General features: G+C 37.7%; 1 protein-coding gene across 2 annotated transcripts in view; it reads right to left on the bottom strand.

The window, feature by feature from the left end:
* The window catches only part of SPOCK3 (SPARC (osteonectin), cwcv and kazal like domains proteoglycan 3), a 472,976-nt gene extending 468,683 nt beyond the window's left edge, over window positions 1-4,293 (bottom strand). For both annotated transcript variants that reach the window (XM_039221777.1, XM_039221778.1), the window contains exons 1-2: window positions 4,224-4,293; window positions 3,744-3,932 (exon numbers count right to left, since the gene is read on the bottom strand). In XM_039221777.1, the coding sequence (XP_039077708.1) occupies window positions 3,744-3,932 (189 nt within the window). In that variant the 5' untranslated portion in view covers window positions 4,224-4,293. The remainder of the gene's footprint in view (window positions 1-3,743; window positions 3,933-4,223) is intronic.
* Window positions 4,294-15,697: the final 11,404 nt, after the last annotated feature.

The raw sequence follows: 15,697 nt of genomic DNA, 5'->3' as shown, positions 1-15,697 counted from the left end.
TTAAGGGTATAATTTAATCAACTTATAAAACATAAATATTTAAATATGCAATATATGAACCATTTGATTCATGAGCCAATGATTCTGTTTTCTTATAATGATCCTGATTTTCAATTCTCCTAATAGGCATGTATATATTATACATGTAAGAATGGAGTGAGGGAATTCCTTACACCTGTTCTTGGTAAAGGTAATATTCTCACAATTCTCCCACTGGGGAATCCTGTGTTCTTGATTTTACCACTAATCTCCAGAACTAAGAAAAATAGCAAATGCCATGTAACCAGTGTATCTCTTAAATATATCCTGTTGTTGAAGGTTTTTGTTTGTTTGCTTTATTTTAAAATCACATAATTATACCCTAAACATTACATGCTGGCTCTATGTACTATACTTATTTTTAAATTAGTTCACTTTTCTATACCTTTAAGTTAAACTTTTATTTTTCCTAAAATATAGGAGTTAGAAAATCCACAGGAACTTTTACAGTAACAACCAAATACATTAATGATTTTCAAAAGGATAAAAGTTCTATGTCTATATAATGACATTCTGTACACTTTAAAGGGCAACAAAACTTTATTCAAAGAGCTCTGCTAGTAAAAAGTGGTCAAAATTATTCGAAGTTTCTTCTATATTAAGCTTGCCTTTGGTTTCTTATTTCTCTGTGATGTATACTGAGGAAGTTGAGAAAATGAGTCAATGGCAGTGCTTCCTATGTTCATCTACCCTCACATAATACTTCCTATCTATGTTAAACCTAATTATACATAATATATAGTTGTATACATAAAATATATAAAAAGTATATTTACCTTAAAATCATTCAATTAAAATACAATTATGGATTACATTTTCAAGTATTATTCAAAGTAGTTTTCAAATATAACTCAAAAGAATAGTTAGTTAAGGGGCATCTGGGTGTCTCATTTGGTTAAGGTTAAGTGTCCAACTTCCGCTCAGGTCATGATCTCATGGTCTGTGGGTTTGAGCCCAGTGTCAGGATCGTGCTGATGGCTTACTCAGAGACTTAAGAGACTGGAGATTTTGTGTCTCCCTCTCTGTCTGCCCCTCCCCAATCCCTGCTCTCTCTCTCTCTCTCTGTGTCTCAAAAATAAACATTAAATTGTTTTTTAAAAAGAACAGATAGTTCAACTTTCATAAGGAATTATTTGTAAAATAATGTTGATTATGTAAATAGTCACAGGAAGGTTAATTCTAGTATTACTTATGCTTAGGCATTCCCAAGCTTTTTTTTGTAAATAAAATTAACTATATTTTTATGAGACAAAAGCATTAAACATATCAGTTAAATTGGATGGTTTCCTTGTTTCTTCGTCTTTGTATGAACTAAGTGGCAAATCCACTACTTAAGACATCAGTGCTGATGCAGAATGTTTAAAGGTGGATTCATGCACCACATGGGCTTCCAGGTGAAAATGGATGAAAAAACAAACAATTTCTTAAAAGATACAGAAAAAAAAATGTAAGTAAGCTGATGATTCCCAAAAAGGGAAAAAAAAATCTGTAGATCAACTTTGACATTGATGGTTTAAATAAGGATTCTATATTATGCATTCTGAGTTGAGAAGTCACACTATGGGGATAGATTTTATCATGTTAATAATAAGCAACAGGTGGTTAAAGGGGGAAAAAGATAGCACTTATATTCTCCATGCCCTCCAGAAGTTATCTTTACAAAAAGAAAATTATCTCACTAAAATGACAGTGCTAAAACCTGATGCATTTTAAATAATTATTATATTTTCATATACTGCATGTATTCAAGCAGATACTTGCTAAAAATATTCATAAGTCCTTTACTTAAATTTAGCATATACTTTTGATGGATTTTTCCCCAGAGATCAAGTAAGAATAACTGAAAATACTATAGCAATAAAATGCTTTACACTGTGTCTCTGGAAGCTGGTGAAATGATTCCTAGAATATTTAATTATTTCAGGCAACTCAGCTTGACTCCATAGTTTTAATCAAACACATTTACAAACTGCCCGATACAACTGGTTGCTCTAAATAATTCAGTAAAGTACTTTTAATAAAGTCAGAGAATGTGAAGTTCTAAAATATATTAAAGTTTTAAAATATGTTTTAGAAAAGAAAGCCTAAAATTTATTTTAAAAGATTTTCAAGCACCCACTAAGAAATAAAATATCATTATGCGAAGCACTGTTCAAACACTGAAAAAAAAAATCTTCAATATTTTTTCTTCCAAATGAGAATATGATAAGCAGAAATTCTTCCCGAGGTTTAGAAATCTCATTTGCCCTCTTGCTTTTTTGATTGTATTCAATATTAGCATAAACTTAAATAAAATGTGTAAGGGATTTCAGTTAGCAATAAAATGATGTTTAAGCTTTGTTCTTAAAGGATGTAAGACAAAGCCTTCCATTAAGTATTATCATCATCATTACCATTTTTCATCCCTGTACCCATGCACAGTATCAAATGAGCTACATCTAATTTTAAAGTAAAAATGAGCCTTTCTTCCGGAATCCCTCTGCCAGCATCAGTTATACGCGTTTTGGCTCTCCGGTTAATTCAGGTGAGGGGTGTCTGAAGAAGGGCGGGGGGCAAGATGAAAACTAGTCTGCGTTTCCATTTATTTCCCCAAATCGTGACGGAGTGAGAGCTGATGAAAGAAGTTAACTCCTCTCCACGTAGGGCAGGGCGAATGGACTGTACGAGAAATCATCTCAAATGTCACAGTAAAGGTTGGCAATGTGTCTGTGAATCACTCCCGCTCCCTTTCGGCCTTCCGGGATTTAAAGGGTGGGCTGGGGGCGGGAATCGACTGCCGGGGCAGCCACCTCCCTGAGACCCCCAAGTTGAAGGCGTGAAAGGCGAACCGAGCTCCTGATGCCCTCGACTCTCACTCGGCTCCACTCAGATCAGGTGGGGGGGAAAATGACTGGCGAGTCACAGCCACTGACTCCACCGCAAACAGACGTCCCTAAAACTGCCCGAGTCTTAACAAGCCTCGAGGAAACTCCCCAGGGGAGTGTGCAGTTTAACCCTTTCAGACCTACCCCTGCGAAGAAGCCCCTTTCCGCCTTCACGACCCCCCTTGCCCGGCGGATTTTACGGCAGTGATTCAATTCCGAATAAAACGTTATCCAACGTGCTGCAAACATGTTCGGTGTCAAAGTTAATGCCAAGCACCAACCAGGAATGTTATGTCATCAAGAGCAGTTCAACTTCTGCCGACTGGGGCGGCCAAACTACCCCCCGCCCCTTGGAGAGCCGGCATTTATAAATCTTACATCTTCCTACCTCGTCTCTCAAATTCCTTAATGGACCCTTAGGAACGGGATTGACTTTAGTAGCAAGACGCGGCAAAGGCGCCTCTGCTGTGTTTACTATTGCCAGAGACACCACTCGAAAGTTGGAAAGGGAGAGCCAGCACTTTGCAAGTCTTTGGGGGCCGAGGGCGGCGGGGAGCTAAAGTGGGAGAGTTGAGCGGGTAGGAGGGAGCGGGAACCCGGGGAGCCGCGGACCGCGGCGCCCCTGCAAGCACGCCTTCCCCTCGCGCTAGCCAGGAGGTGGGGGGGGGGGGGGGGGGGGGCGGTCATCGCAACTGCCAACTTCCGCAGCCCCGAGCGCCGCCGCGTCTCCCCACAGCCCTCTCCTCGAAAACCGAGGCCCCTGCGCAACCGTCCCCGGCCTCGGCCCCGCCTGGGAGCAGCGCGCCCTGGCGTCCGGGGATGGGGGTGCACAGCACTTACGTCTCGGAATTTGTTCCACTGTCCGACTTCCTTGTCATACTGAGAGATCGTGGTGAGCCATTGTTTATCGTCCAGAAAATTACCGCCGTCCGACCGCCCCCCGGCCGCAGCCACCGCCGCGGCAGCTGCGAGAGCCTGACTGCACCAAGCGGCTGCACACACACACAGTACGGCTGACACCTTGAGCATCTGCGAAAGGAGACACAACCGGGGGGAGCGGGGGTGGGGGGGGCAGTGTCAAAACAAGGGGTAAGAAGACCGGGATACCCTAGAATACATGCATCACCGACGACAGGCGGGTAGAGGGGGGAGGAGACGAGCAGGGACGGAGTGCCCCCTCCCCGAAGGCTTTACCCCCAACCCGGCACTCACACACACACACGCAGACCCGCAGACCCAGGGGAGGAGAGGTGGGTAGGAGGGAGGAAGCCCCAGCAGCGGCAGCCCAAGGGGGCAGAAAAATGCTTCCAGGCACATCACCTTGTTGTGAGCCCGCACTGAGCTCGCAGCTCCTGCTGGAAATGCAGCCCGGCTCTGCCAACTCGCCGCTTTCAGGAGCTGCTGCACGCGCCGCTGTCTGGAGCGGTCCACTCAGCTCGCTGCGCCAGGCGCGCGCCCCGCATCTCCACCTCCCCCCGCGCGCTGCTCTCTCGCTTACTCCCCTGGCTTCACCCCTCCCTCCCCCAGCTCCTTTTTTATTTATTTATTTATTTTTTTTCCTCCCCGTTTTCCACCTCCTCCTATCCCACCTTCCTCTCTGGATCCGAGCTGCAGTAGGCTCCGGATGCGACGCTTGGCTAAAGGCAGAGGATGCGGTAGCTCTTCGCCTAGGAATCCTTATCTGCTTGATAACCTCTCCCCTCCAGAAGAGATTCTCGTGTTCGCGAGACCGCCTGCTCATTCTCTCTGCTCCTGGACCGATTTAACACGAAATATACTGTATCTCTCTTGGTTGTCTCTGCTCTGCGATTTCCAAGCTGGTCACTCAGACGTGGGAAATGAGATCTGAAGAAAACTTTATGCATCACCAAGTCAAGAATCCCTTGGACTTTATGTCCTGTGAACCTCTTGGACTGAGCTCCACCCTAAGGCAAAGCCGTGGCCATAGGGTCTTGGGAGATGTGTTTAATGCCGAAAATTTAAGGAATGTTTGGGTGAACTTCTGGATTATGACAAATGGCAGACTTTTCACTCTTTAGTGGAAGTTCTTTTCTTTTTTTAAACAGAGAATCATGAGTAGATAGGAAGTTTGAATACACCTAACTTTCCCCCAAGCTGTAGCTTACCGGCCCTTAAAAACTCATCGACAACTGTATTTTATGCTCTAGGACCTGAATCAAAACTTTAAAATCTTAATCTATGTCTCCATACTGAACAATGGAAGAGCATTTTCAAGACCCAACATTAATTCTGTGCTCCAAATCTCCATTTATGGCAGAATACTTGGCTTTTCATTGCTTCTCCACATAATCAGAATAAACTGGAAGGAAATTAGTAATTAGCTCCACCACCCCCCCCCCTCACACACACACAGAATCTCATGAAGAGAATCTTTTCCATGGTCTTGGAGGATTTAAATGAAATGAATATTATATGTAAATCATAAGATCTGTGGAGGCTAAAAGACCACAGTAATGTTTTGAATTATTAGGGATTATTTCAGCTAAAACTATATCTCTCAAAGCAATGACCTTTGCAAATTTCATGCAGTTTCCAAAACTTCAGGAGCTAGTTGTATAGCAGCAGTACCTTCCATTCATATTTCCCATTTCAGGCTCATGTAACATTTATGTAACACTTTTCAAACTACACTAAAATAGGAATCTAACAGTTAACATTGTATTGGAACCTAATCATTTAACATTGATTTCTATGTTTTGTAAATATAGGATTTAAAAGGAAAGTATCATATGTAAGTTGAATAAAAGGAAAAAAAAATATTTTCCTCAAATGTCACCATTGGCACACACTCTGAGGAAGGGGATGAAAAAAAAACCCAACAGAATCTACAATTGCAATTCAGACACCCTGATTGATGTAAACTCACATCAGATAACTTAATTTTTTTTACTGTTTATTCATGTTTGAGAGCATGAGGGGCAGAGAGAGAGGGAAACAGCATCTAAAGCAGGCTTCAGGCTCTTAGCTTCAGCGCAGAACCCCGATACGGAGCTCGAACCCAGGACCCACAGACCAGAAGATCAGGACCTAAGGTGGAGTCAGACACATAAACAACCGAGCCACCCAGGCACCCCATCACATCAGATAACTTTAAAAACACTGATGTGTACTAATTCCCCAGTGATATTTATTTCAGTCTAGTCACAGTTGGCTATGTCTTGTATTTCAGAATATTCTAATTCTTGCTTAGGGCATCATTTAGATAACCACTGGGAGATCCAGCATCCACTGATCTCTGTTTCTGTTTCCCTTCCTTCAGCTCCCTACATCCCCATCTTAATCCCTCTACCTCAAAATTTGAAGAAGTATTTTCCTCTTAAATCAATGAGAATATTTTAACATTTTTGAAAACCTCTTTCTTTTTTATTTAAATCTAATGCAAAAAACATAAAAACTATGCCTTAGATAATTCTATGATGCACAGTAGAAGTTAATCATTGTTGAGAATTACCTTCTAGCCTTTGTAAACTACCTTTTAAAAAGATATGTTTTTGCTCTAAAATATTTGATGAAGGATAACACTCTAGCACTCTCCCACCCCCCAATGTCAGCAACTGTTATATATTTTAACATAGCATATATATTTACTTACCCCCAAGTTGCATATATTTCATTGCTGATTCTCACATATTCATAAAATTTCCTTATATCTAGTTTTCACTGCTTGTACTTGTGCCTTTGGAGAAAAGCCTCTAATAGGGTATCAAACTCCATATCGGACATTAGAGCAGGATTTATCAACAAACTGCAGGTTTGCAATGCTGTTAAGTCAAAAAAGATAGAACAAGTGCATTTTTGTGGGTGTCCTTTGGTTCAGTTCATCATCTACTACTACTAGTAGAGCTCCTCGGATGTTTACCTTTCTTCCAAAGTTATGCCATTGTTAAGGCTAAGTTTCTGGGCAAGTTAATAAAGAGAATAAAAATCTACTTAGTGTAATAGTTTGATGTATTAATCACAGGGAAATCTCCTTCAGCTTCTCTAAATAACTGAATGTTTGGGTCTTCAAAGAGCCTGCTTTCAAAATTTAAATAATCCCGAGAGAATTCACACTTCAGTTAACACCTTGGTTATCAGTTAACACCTCAATGGAGATTAATTGAAAGCTTTCAGTGAGCAAAACACAGCAGGGAAGGGTACAGGAAGAGTATTAAGTGGGAGGTAAGATAAGGGAGGGATACTTGCAAGTCAGGGTGGGTTGGCAGAGAGGGAAATAATTCACTGATTGCTTCCCAGTTTTACTGAGAACTTTTGTGGGGAACTGGAAAAGAAAAAAAAAAAAAAAAAAAACCTCAAAGTGGAGTGGGTGGGGTATTTGCAGAGGGCAGAATAAGACACTGGTGCCAGAAGTAAGTAGCAGAGCCAGAACCTGGTTTCATGTTTCTGATCATGTTTTACAAAAGTGGAACCCACAGGTCTTCAGATTCCCAATTCCTTTTCCAGAACTTCCTTCACTTTATGCCAAATAATTACTTATGCATATTTATGAAAAGCCAATATGAAGGCCACTCCACACTTCAGCCAAACTCTGCATTTGTTTCCTTATCCTTTTAACTCTTCTTGTACTAGACATTTAAATCAATGAATCAACAAACATCCATTACCAAGTATTTACAAGATTTTTCTAACAAGTATTTTTATAATAAATCTGTTTCCTCTCTAGATTTTCTTATCCTCATTTTTAGATTTGCCATAGTTCTAGAACAATAAATACTAGGTATATTGTGACAAGGGGTCAGTTTAAAACCGCCTTTGAGATTGGGACCTATGAAGACCTTAATGGAACTCTATATATGTTTTAATTCACACATGCGTGCGTGCACACACACACGCACACATCCTTAGTTGTCTTTCATAGGTCACTGCATCCTCCATGTGCAAGGCATGGCCAGGATCCCATGGTTCGTAAACACAAAGGAAGGATTTCTAAGGGCCTGTGAATTTCTCAAAAATGACAAGGCTCCATTGCTTCTAGGGTTTCTCTATATATGCAGAACCTTCTCTGATTGGATCTTGTCTTTATGTTCTTCAGTTCCACTGCCCTCATGTCTTTCTGCCTCCACTTCTTGTGCATTCATTTGACTTTATTTCAGGCAGAGTGAGGACTCATCACTTGGTAGTCAAAGAATGCGGGGGGTGGTTAAGTCAAGGAGCTTGCTGAGCTAAGACAGAAGTCACTCCACTTCAATGCTGAGTACTTAGTCCCTGACTCAAATGACCTTGTTCACTCAGACCTCCAGTCTCAACAATATCAAGCTAGGAACCCAGCAGGCAATCTACCTGCTTGGCTGGCAGGAAATCTTACCAAAACTGCCTCCATCTTCTATGCCAGTGAAACAAATGCTGTTTGCCTTTCCAGTACAGCCAGCTAGTGGAAGATTAGGAGAGATGGGCAGTAAGGGCTCTGTAGAGTATCGGAAGTAACCCGAAGTTTGGCTTAATGATAGAGTTATCCTGAAGCCACAATTTGATCATGTCTGAAATATTTCATGATAAGGTGAGGGAAACAAGACTTGATCTATAAAATAATCTAGAGTGATGCATGCCAAATTCATGAACTTCAGCTCATGAACTATGAGCTTGAATTCAGCAAATAAAAAAAATGAAGCAAAATTCTGGGTATTAAAAATTCAGGAAGAAGTTAATGATCTGCCAATATCATCATAAAAACATGTCAGGAAGAAGCATTCTATGTCCTCATTCTGGAGTTTTATTTACTGAAAACTTAGAAGTTTTATAAAACATCTGTGTTTAACTTAATAGAAAGTAGCAGTAATTATTAAGATTCGCATTAGGTGCATCAAAAATAAATAAATTTTTAAAAAGTAGAATGGAATTGCTAGAATAGTATAATAGTCTTTGTTGTTGTTTCGGTTGTTTGTTCTCAGTGACCAACCTCACTTCAGCAGACTCAGAAGCTACCTGATATCTAATTTGATAAACAGATCCTCTTGTGATTTAACTTAATCTGAAACATTCAATAGATAAACAGACTTGAAAGCTGTAATAAATATAGGAAGCACATCAATCAGTTCAATTACCATAAATCTTAAAAAAGCATTTTTCACCATTTAAACCAGAGGGTGAATCTGATTAAATTAATTGATTGCTAAGTAGATAATCCTAGAAAATGTCCAATAAGGCAATTAAAATCTGGTTTCACTTTATACTGAGATATATTTCTTGACCATTTTTTAAGAAAAAATATAAATTATACTGAACGGTATAAAGTACTGACACAAAAATGGTTAAAATAAAATGTACAAGAATATTTAACAATAAACTATACACATTCACATGAAAGACACATTCTTATACTGGATTTATGAAATTTTAAAATCTGCAAGTCTAAAAGATTTTTACAAATATCTCTGTCCTTGAGATTAAATACAGACAGGTTTTTTTTTTAATTGGTTCGACCTGAAAATTTATTCATATAGTAACCTTTATATAAGAATGTGTGTTGAGTCAGAATGTCATTTGAAGTGGTAGAGTATTATGTTCTCAAGTGGCTATAGAGTTTCTAAATCAAGATCTACAAAGAACCTTTTATGTTCATTTTTGTGAATTTTTGTTTATTTTCTTATTTTTAGCTGACTGGTGCACAACAGGCTTCATATATCATTCTTTATTAAATTATTCTTGGTAACCTATTTTCAGAGGATAAAAAGTATCCCAAGTGATACTGTAAATCCTTGAGACTTAGTTCTGTCCTGTTAGATAAATGGGGAGATCTCTCCATAAGAAGACGTTGTGTGACAAAAGAGAGGATGCTGTGTTACTGTCCATAATAAATGTCAAGCATCCTGTACTCTATAGGATTGCTGAAAGTAAAGGAAGTATTAAACTAAAAGTTAAACAACATCATGAAACAATTCACAAATAATGTAAATATTTCCTCTCAAAGTTAAACAGCCATTCTCTTGCTATTTACCTCAAAATATTTGTTGATTGCTCTCTAAATGCTATGCAATATGTTTGAAAGTTCTCATCATTACTTATCATCAGGGAAACACAAACCAAAACTACAATGAGATATCACCTCACACCTCTCAGAATGGCTAAAATCAACAACACTCAAAACGACAGGTGTTGGCGAGGATATAGAAAAAAGGAACACCTGTGCACTGTTGGTGGGAGTGCAAAATGGTACACCCACTGAGGAGAAGAGTATGGAGGTTCCTCAAAAAGTTAAAAATAGAGCTACTTTACGATCCAGCAATCACACTACTGAGTATTTATCCAGAGAATATAAGAACACTAATTCAAAGGGGAATATGCGCCCTTATGTTTATAGTCGCATTATTTACAATAGCCAAGTATCTAAGCAGCCTAAGTGTCCCTCCGTAGATGAATAGATGCAGAAGAGATGGTATGTATCATACAAGTGAAGAATGATTATATACATATCATAAAAGTGAATGAAAGCTTCCCATTTGCAATGAGATGGATAGAGCTATAGTGCATAAGGCTGCATGAAATAAGTTAGTCAGAGAAAGATAAATACCATATGATTTCATTCATATGTGGATTTTAAGAAATAGAACAAATAAGCAAAGGGAAAAATAAGAGACAGAGAATGAGAGAAAGAAAGAAATCAGGAAACAGATTCAATTATAGAGAACTGGTGGTTACCAGAGGGATGTGGGTGGGGGAATGAATTAAATAAGGTGTTGGGTATCAGGGAATGCACTTGGGGAGATGAGCACAGAGTGATGTATGGAAGTGAAAGTTGGATGGAAGTTGAATTACTGTAATGTACACTTGAAACTAATATAATAATGTATGCTAACTGGAATTAAAATAAAAATCGAATATATATGTATATATGTATATATTTGTTTATTTAAAGAGAAATAAAATAATTGGAAGCTGCTTTAAGAAAAAATAGCTGCCACTTCCTGACAAGAATGGCAAGAAAATCAATAAAAGACTATATCTTGGAATATCATTTGTTAGATTCATATAATTCCTTTAAAAAAAAAAAGAGCTCAGAATTTGAATCTGTGATTGGCAGGTCTTTGGTCTTATGACATGGATGATGAGGAAAAAATGTGTAAAAAATAAAACTTCTCTGGTAGCAAAATGAATAGGCTGCTACATGATCCCTTTCCACAAGAACTCAGACTCTTGTTGATTTAAATAATTAAATTAATGATTAATTAATTATTAAATTTAAACAATTAATTTAAATAGAGTATGATGGGTCTTAAGATAAGAATTATGTTGAGCAAGTCTCTTCCTGAACCAAAACCAGGACACTTAAATGTGAGTTAATTGTCATATATCAAAAGCATTTTAGGGACACCTAGGTGGCTCAGTCGGTTAAGCATCCAACTGCTGATTTTGGCTCAGGTCAGGATCTCACAGTTCATGAGAGCACACTGATAATGTTTGGGATTCTCTCTCTCATCTCTTTCTGTCCCTCCTCCAGTCATGCTTTCTTTCTCGCTCTCTCAAAAATAAGTAAATAACTTTAAAAAAATAGTTTAGAGATAGACTTTGATTCAGACAAATAGCTCAAATAAAACTCTTCAAGACCAAGTTTCTTCACCATGAGCCAACTTAATAAAATGAAACTCCACCCCACCAAATTCATGTTTGTTCACAGTGTTAAAAAATGGCCAGGCACAACATTTACCTCTTTGAACCACATTGGTTTTAAATTGGTTACATACCCAATCCTGAATAAATGTTGGTGCCAAGGAAGAGTGGAGGTCCCAGTAATAATAAGAGCAGCGATACACAACAGACCCTGCAAAATCTTTGATTTGTGAGGTGGGAATGGACTAGTTCCCTTAAGTAAAGAAGGTCAGAGTAAAATTGTCAGTGTCAAGGGTGGCAGATGTAAGAGATTTACATCAGAGGTCTGTGGACGATACTGTGGGGGCAAAGAAACAGGTAATTTAAGGCACAAGACTTCTTAGTCTTAATGGGTGAGTTGTTAGCCAGAGGAAGCAGGATATAAATAACATGACTTCTAGAGGAAAGAACACAGGTAAAATTAGAGAACTGTGAAGTAATATGGTGATCACATTTTTAGGTGTTTTGTTCTGTATCAAAAATATTACTTATATTAGACACAAATAGAATAGACAGTCATATCTAGAAAACTATCAAAGCAAAAATATTCTCTTAAAAATACATTTAAGGTACATTTCAATATAATTTCAATAATATAAAATTTCACACATAGCTGCATAAAATACTTTCCAGTGTTTACAGATATGCAGAGATTTCCCCTGTGAATCAAGAAAACATCTTATTTTAGAACATAAAGAAATAAAGCATAACACATCAATAATACAACTTATTTTTTTTAACTTTTTTTTAAAATTTATTTCTAGGAGAGAGAGAGAGAGACAGCGTGTGCAGGGGAGGGTCAGAGAGAGAGGGAGTCACAGACTCTGAAACAGGCTCCAGGCTCTGAGCTGGCAGTCAGCACAGAGCCCAACGCGGAGCTCGAACCCACAAACCGCGAGATCATGACCTAAGCGAAAGTCGGACGCTTAACTGACTAAGCCACCCAGGTGCCCCTAATACAACTTATTTTTTGATAAGAAATGTTTTTGTTCCTTTTATTTTATCTGAAAGAAGCAACACTAAGTAAAAGGATTTGCTATACTAATGAAGCTCTGGGTTGCAATCAACAATACAGCTCAATTTGGTTTAGGTTGTACTTTGAACAGAGATATGGAGATACTTTTGTTGACTTTTGTTCCCTTTGGGAGCTTATTAAATTGTAAATTGAATTTATTTACTTAGGATAAGACTATTCAGTTTGTATATTTCATTATGGTTGAGTAGTGGTAGTTGGTAGTTTTCAAGGAATTGATAAGTTCTTTATAAATAGTTAAACATATGAGTGTACAGTTTTTTATAATATTCCCGTTACCTTTTTGTTTTGTTTTGTTTTATAAATTTTTTAAATGTTTCTTTATTTTTGAGAGAGAGAGAGAGGCAGAGCATGAGTGGGAGAGGGTCAGAAAGGGAGACACAGAATCTGAAGCAGGCTCCAGGCTCTGAGCTGTTAGAACAGAGCCTGATGCAGGGGACCCATGGACCTCAAGATCGTAACCTGAGCCAAAGCCAGGTGTTTAACTGACTGAGCCACTCAGGCACCCCTCCATGAACATTTATATATAAGTTCAGTGCACCTGTCTTGACAGCAGTTACTGTCATTCAGGCTGGTAATTATCAGAGTTCTGATTCTCAGGACTCTCTTTCCCCTATTATCCTTTTTGTGGATGCAGGATCCTTACTTATAGCCCTGATATTAGGATTTGTGACTTCTTCCCATCCTTGTCAGTCTTGCTAGGATTTATAATTTTAAATGTCTTTTTTGAAGAAACGACTTTTTTTGTTTCATTTATCTTCTCTGTTTTTCAAATTTATTGATTTCTCCTGTTATCTTCACTATTTCCTTCTTTCTGCTTATTTGTGTTTATTTTGCTCTTTTTTTTCTAATTTCTTAAGGAAAGATTAGATTATTAATTTGACAACTTTCTTCTTTCCTAATTATAAATACTTAATGCTACAAATTTCCCTCTGTGCACTGCTTTAGCTGCACATCACATATTTTAATGTGTTGTGTTAGTTCATTTCCATTCAGTTACAAGCATTTTTATTTCCTTTTAGACATCCTCTTTGATTCAGAGATTGTTTACAAGTGTATAGTTTAATTTCCAAAGATCTGGAGGTGTTTCCTATTCTTTTTCTGTTAAAAATCTCCAGTTTTATTCCATATTGTCAGAGAATATCCTCTGTATGACTTTAGTTCTTATAAACTTGTTGAGACTTATTTTATGACCAAAGATATAGTCTTAGTTTCTCTAGATGTTACGATATATATTTTTATGACAGTCTATTCATATGAAAATTTTAACTCTTGTACCTTTTATCTCAACAAAGTATAGAAACCTTGCTTCTATTTAGGTTCAATTAACCTCTCCACTTTCCAATATAATTGTCTTAAAGATTTCCTCCACATATATAAGGTATGACTTAGGTGATGTTATCATTTTGTTTCAACCATTAAATACAATTTAATAAACTCATAAGAAAAATAATCTATTTTGTTTCCTCCTCCTTTTAACCCATTCCAACGTTGCTATTTCTTTCTGAAGTCCCAAGCCTTCTTTTGTTACCATTTTATGTCTCTTTAGAAAGTTTCTTTTCCATATAAGTGCCCTCCTCCATGTCCATCTCCCCCCTCCCCCCCAAATCCATCAGTCTTCAGTTTGTTTCTCAGCATTCAAGAGTCTCTCATGGTTTGCCTCTCTCCCTTTCCCCCACCATTTCCCCCCTTCTTCTCCCCCATGGTGTTATATGGAAACCAAATTGACAATAAACTATTTGTAAGAAAAAAAAAATAAAATGACACAAAAGTAACATAAAATTTAAAAAAAAAAAAAGTTTTTTTTTAGCCATACTTCTAAGATAAATTTGGTAGTGAGAATAGCTTTTCGTTTTCTTTCATCTGACAATGTCTTTATTTCCTCTTCACTCCTGAATGAGAATTTCCACAGATATAGAATTCATGGTTGACAGTATTTCAGTACTTAAAATTTTCTTCTGTCCTCCATGGTTCAGATGTTCACCATCACGTGAATTCTTTTCTATAAGTAATGTGGTCTCTAGCCTATTTTAAGCAATCTTTTTCTTTCTTTCTTTCTTTCTTTCTTTCTTTCTTTCTTTCTTTCTTTCTTTCTTTCTTTCTTTTTCTTTCTTTCTTTCTTTTTCTTTCTTTCTTTCCTTCTTTCCTTCCTTCCTTCCTTCCTTCCTTCCTTCCTTCCTTTCAAATATAATGTATTTGATTTCTTTGGATATATCCTATTTGGTATTAACTCAGTCTCTTGAATCGGTAGGTATGTGTCATTCACCATATTTGGGAAGTATTTCCTATTTCTTGAAGTACCTAATTGTCGGTGTCTCATTCTCTGTTCTATCCTTTCCTTTAATACAAATATATGATAATTAGTTCTTTTGTTATTGTTTCACATATCACTGAAAGTCTACATTTTTGGTCCATTTTCTGATATTCAGATTAGAGAAATTCAAATGGTGTGTTCATAGATTCTCAAGTTTGTTGATTCTATTCTCTGTCATCCTCATTCTACTATTGAGCCCATCTTGTGAGGTTTTTTTTCAGTTATTTTTTTCAGCTTTATAGTTTTCATATTTCTAAGCAGTTCTTTTTATAATCTCTGTTTCTTTAATTTTCTATTTTCTCATTTGTTTGAAAGGAATTTGTAGCTCTTTGCTTAAGCACTTTTATGCTTTCAAATCCATGTCAGATAGTTCAAACAACCGATTTATCTTGGTATTGGTAACTATGAAGGGTCTTTCTCATTTTGGATATTATGTTATGACAGGTTCGAGTTTAAATTTTTTTTTTTACATAAGCTGTTCCCTATGAAGTTATAGCCACAGTGTTAGGTGGATAAGTAAATTCAATTTCCCATTTGGGCCCTGCCCAAACCAATACTTGCAAAATGGGGCACTGGTTTATATTCATACTGCTCTGAAGATGGTTTGGTTGGAAATTTGGCTCCTGCTAACATCTTCCCAGAATGAAAGCAAGACTTCTCATTGCCTCTGAGTTTGGAATGTGGAGGGTGGTAATGAGAGAAGTAGTTGAGTTCCATGGTGGGCACTGATGACATCTGGATAGAAATGAGTAGAAGACTGACTCATACTTCTTTGTTGCTGCAGAATAGGGTGGAAGCTCAGCTCCCCTGGAATCCACTGACACCAAGAGGATGCTGATTAGC

This window comes from Hyaena hyaena, unplaced genomic scaffold (assembly GCF_003009895.1).
Source record: "Hyaena hyaena isolate Hyena2069 unplaced genomic scaffold, ASM300989v1 scaffold_1010, whole genome shotgun sequence".
Taxonomy (NCBI): domain Eukaryota; kingdom Metazoa; phylum Chordata; class Mammalia; order Carnivora; family Hyaenidae; genus Hyaena; species Hyaena hyaena.
The sequence above is the reverse complement of the archived record's forward strand: the minus strand, read 5'-3'. Positions and strand labels throughout refer to the sequence as shown.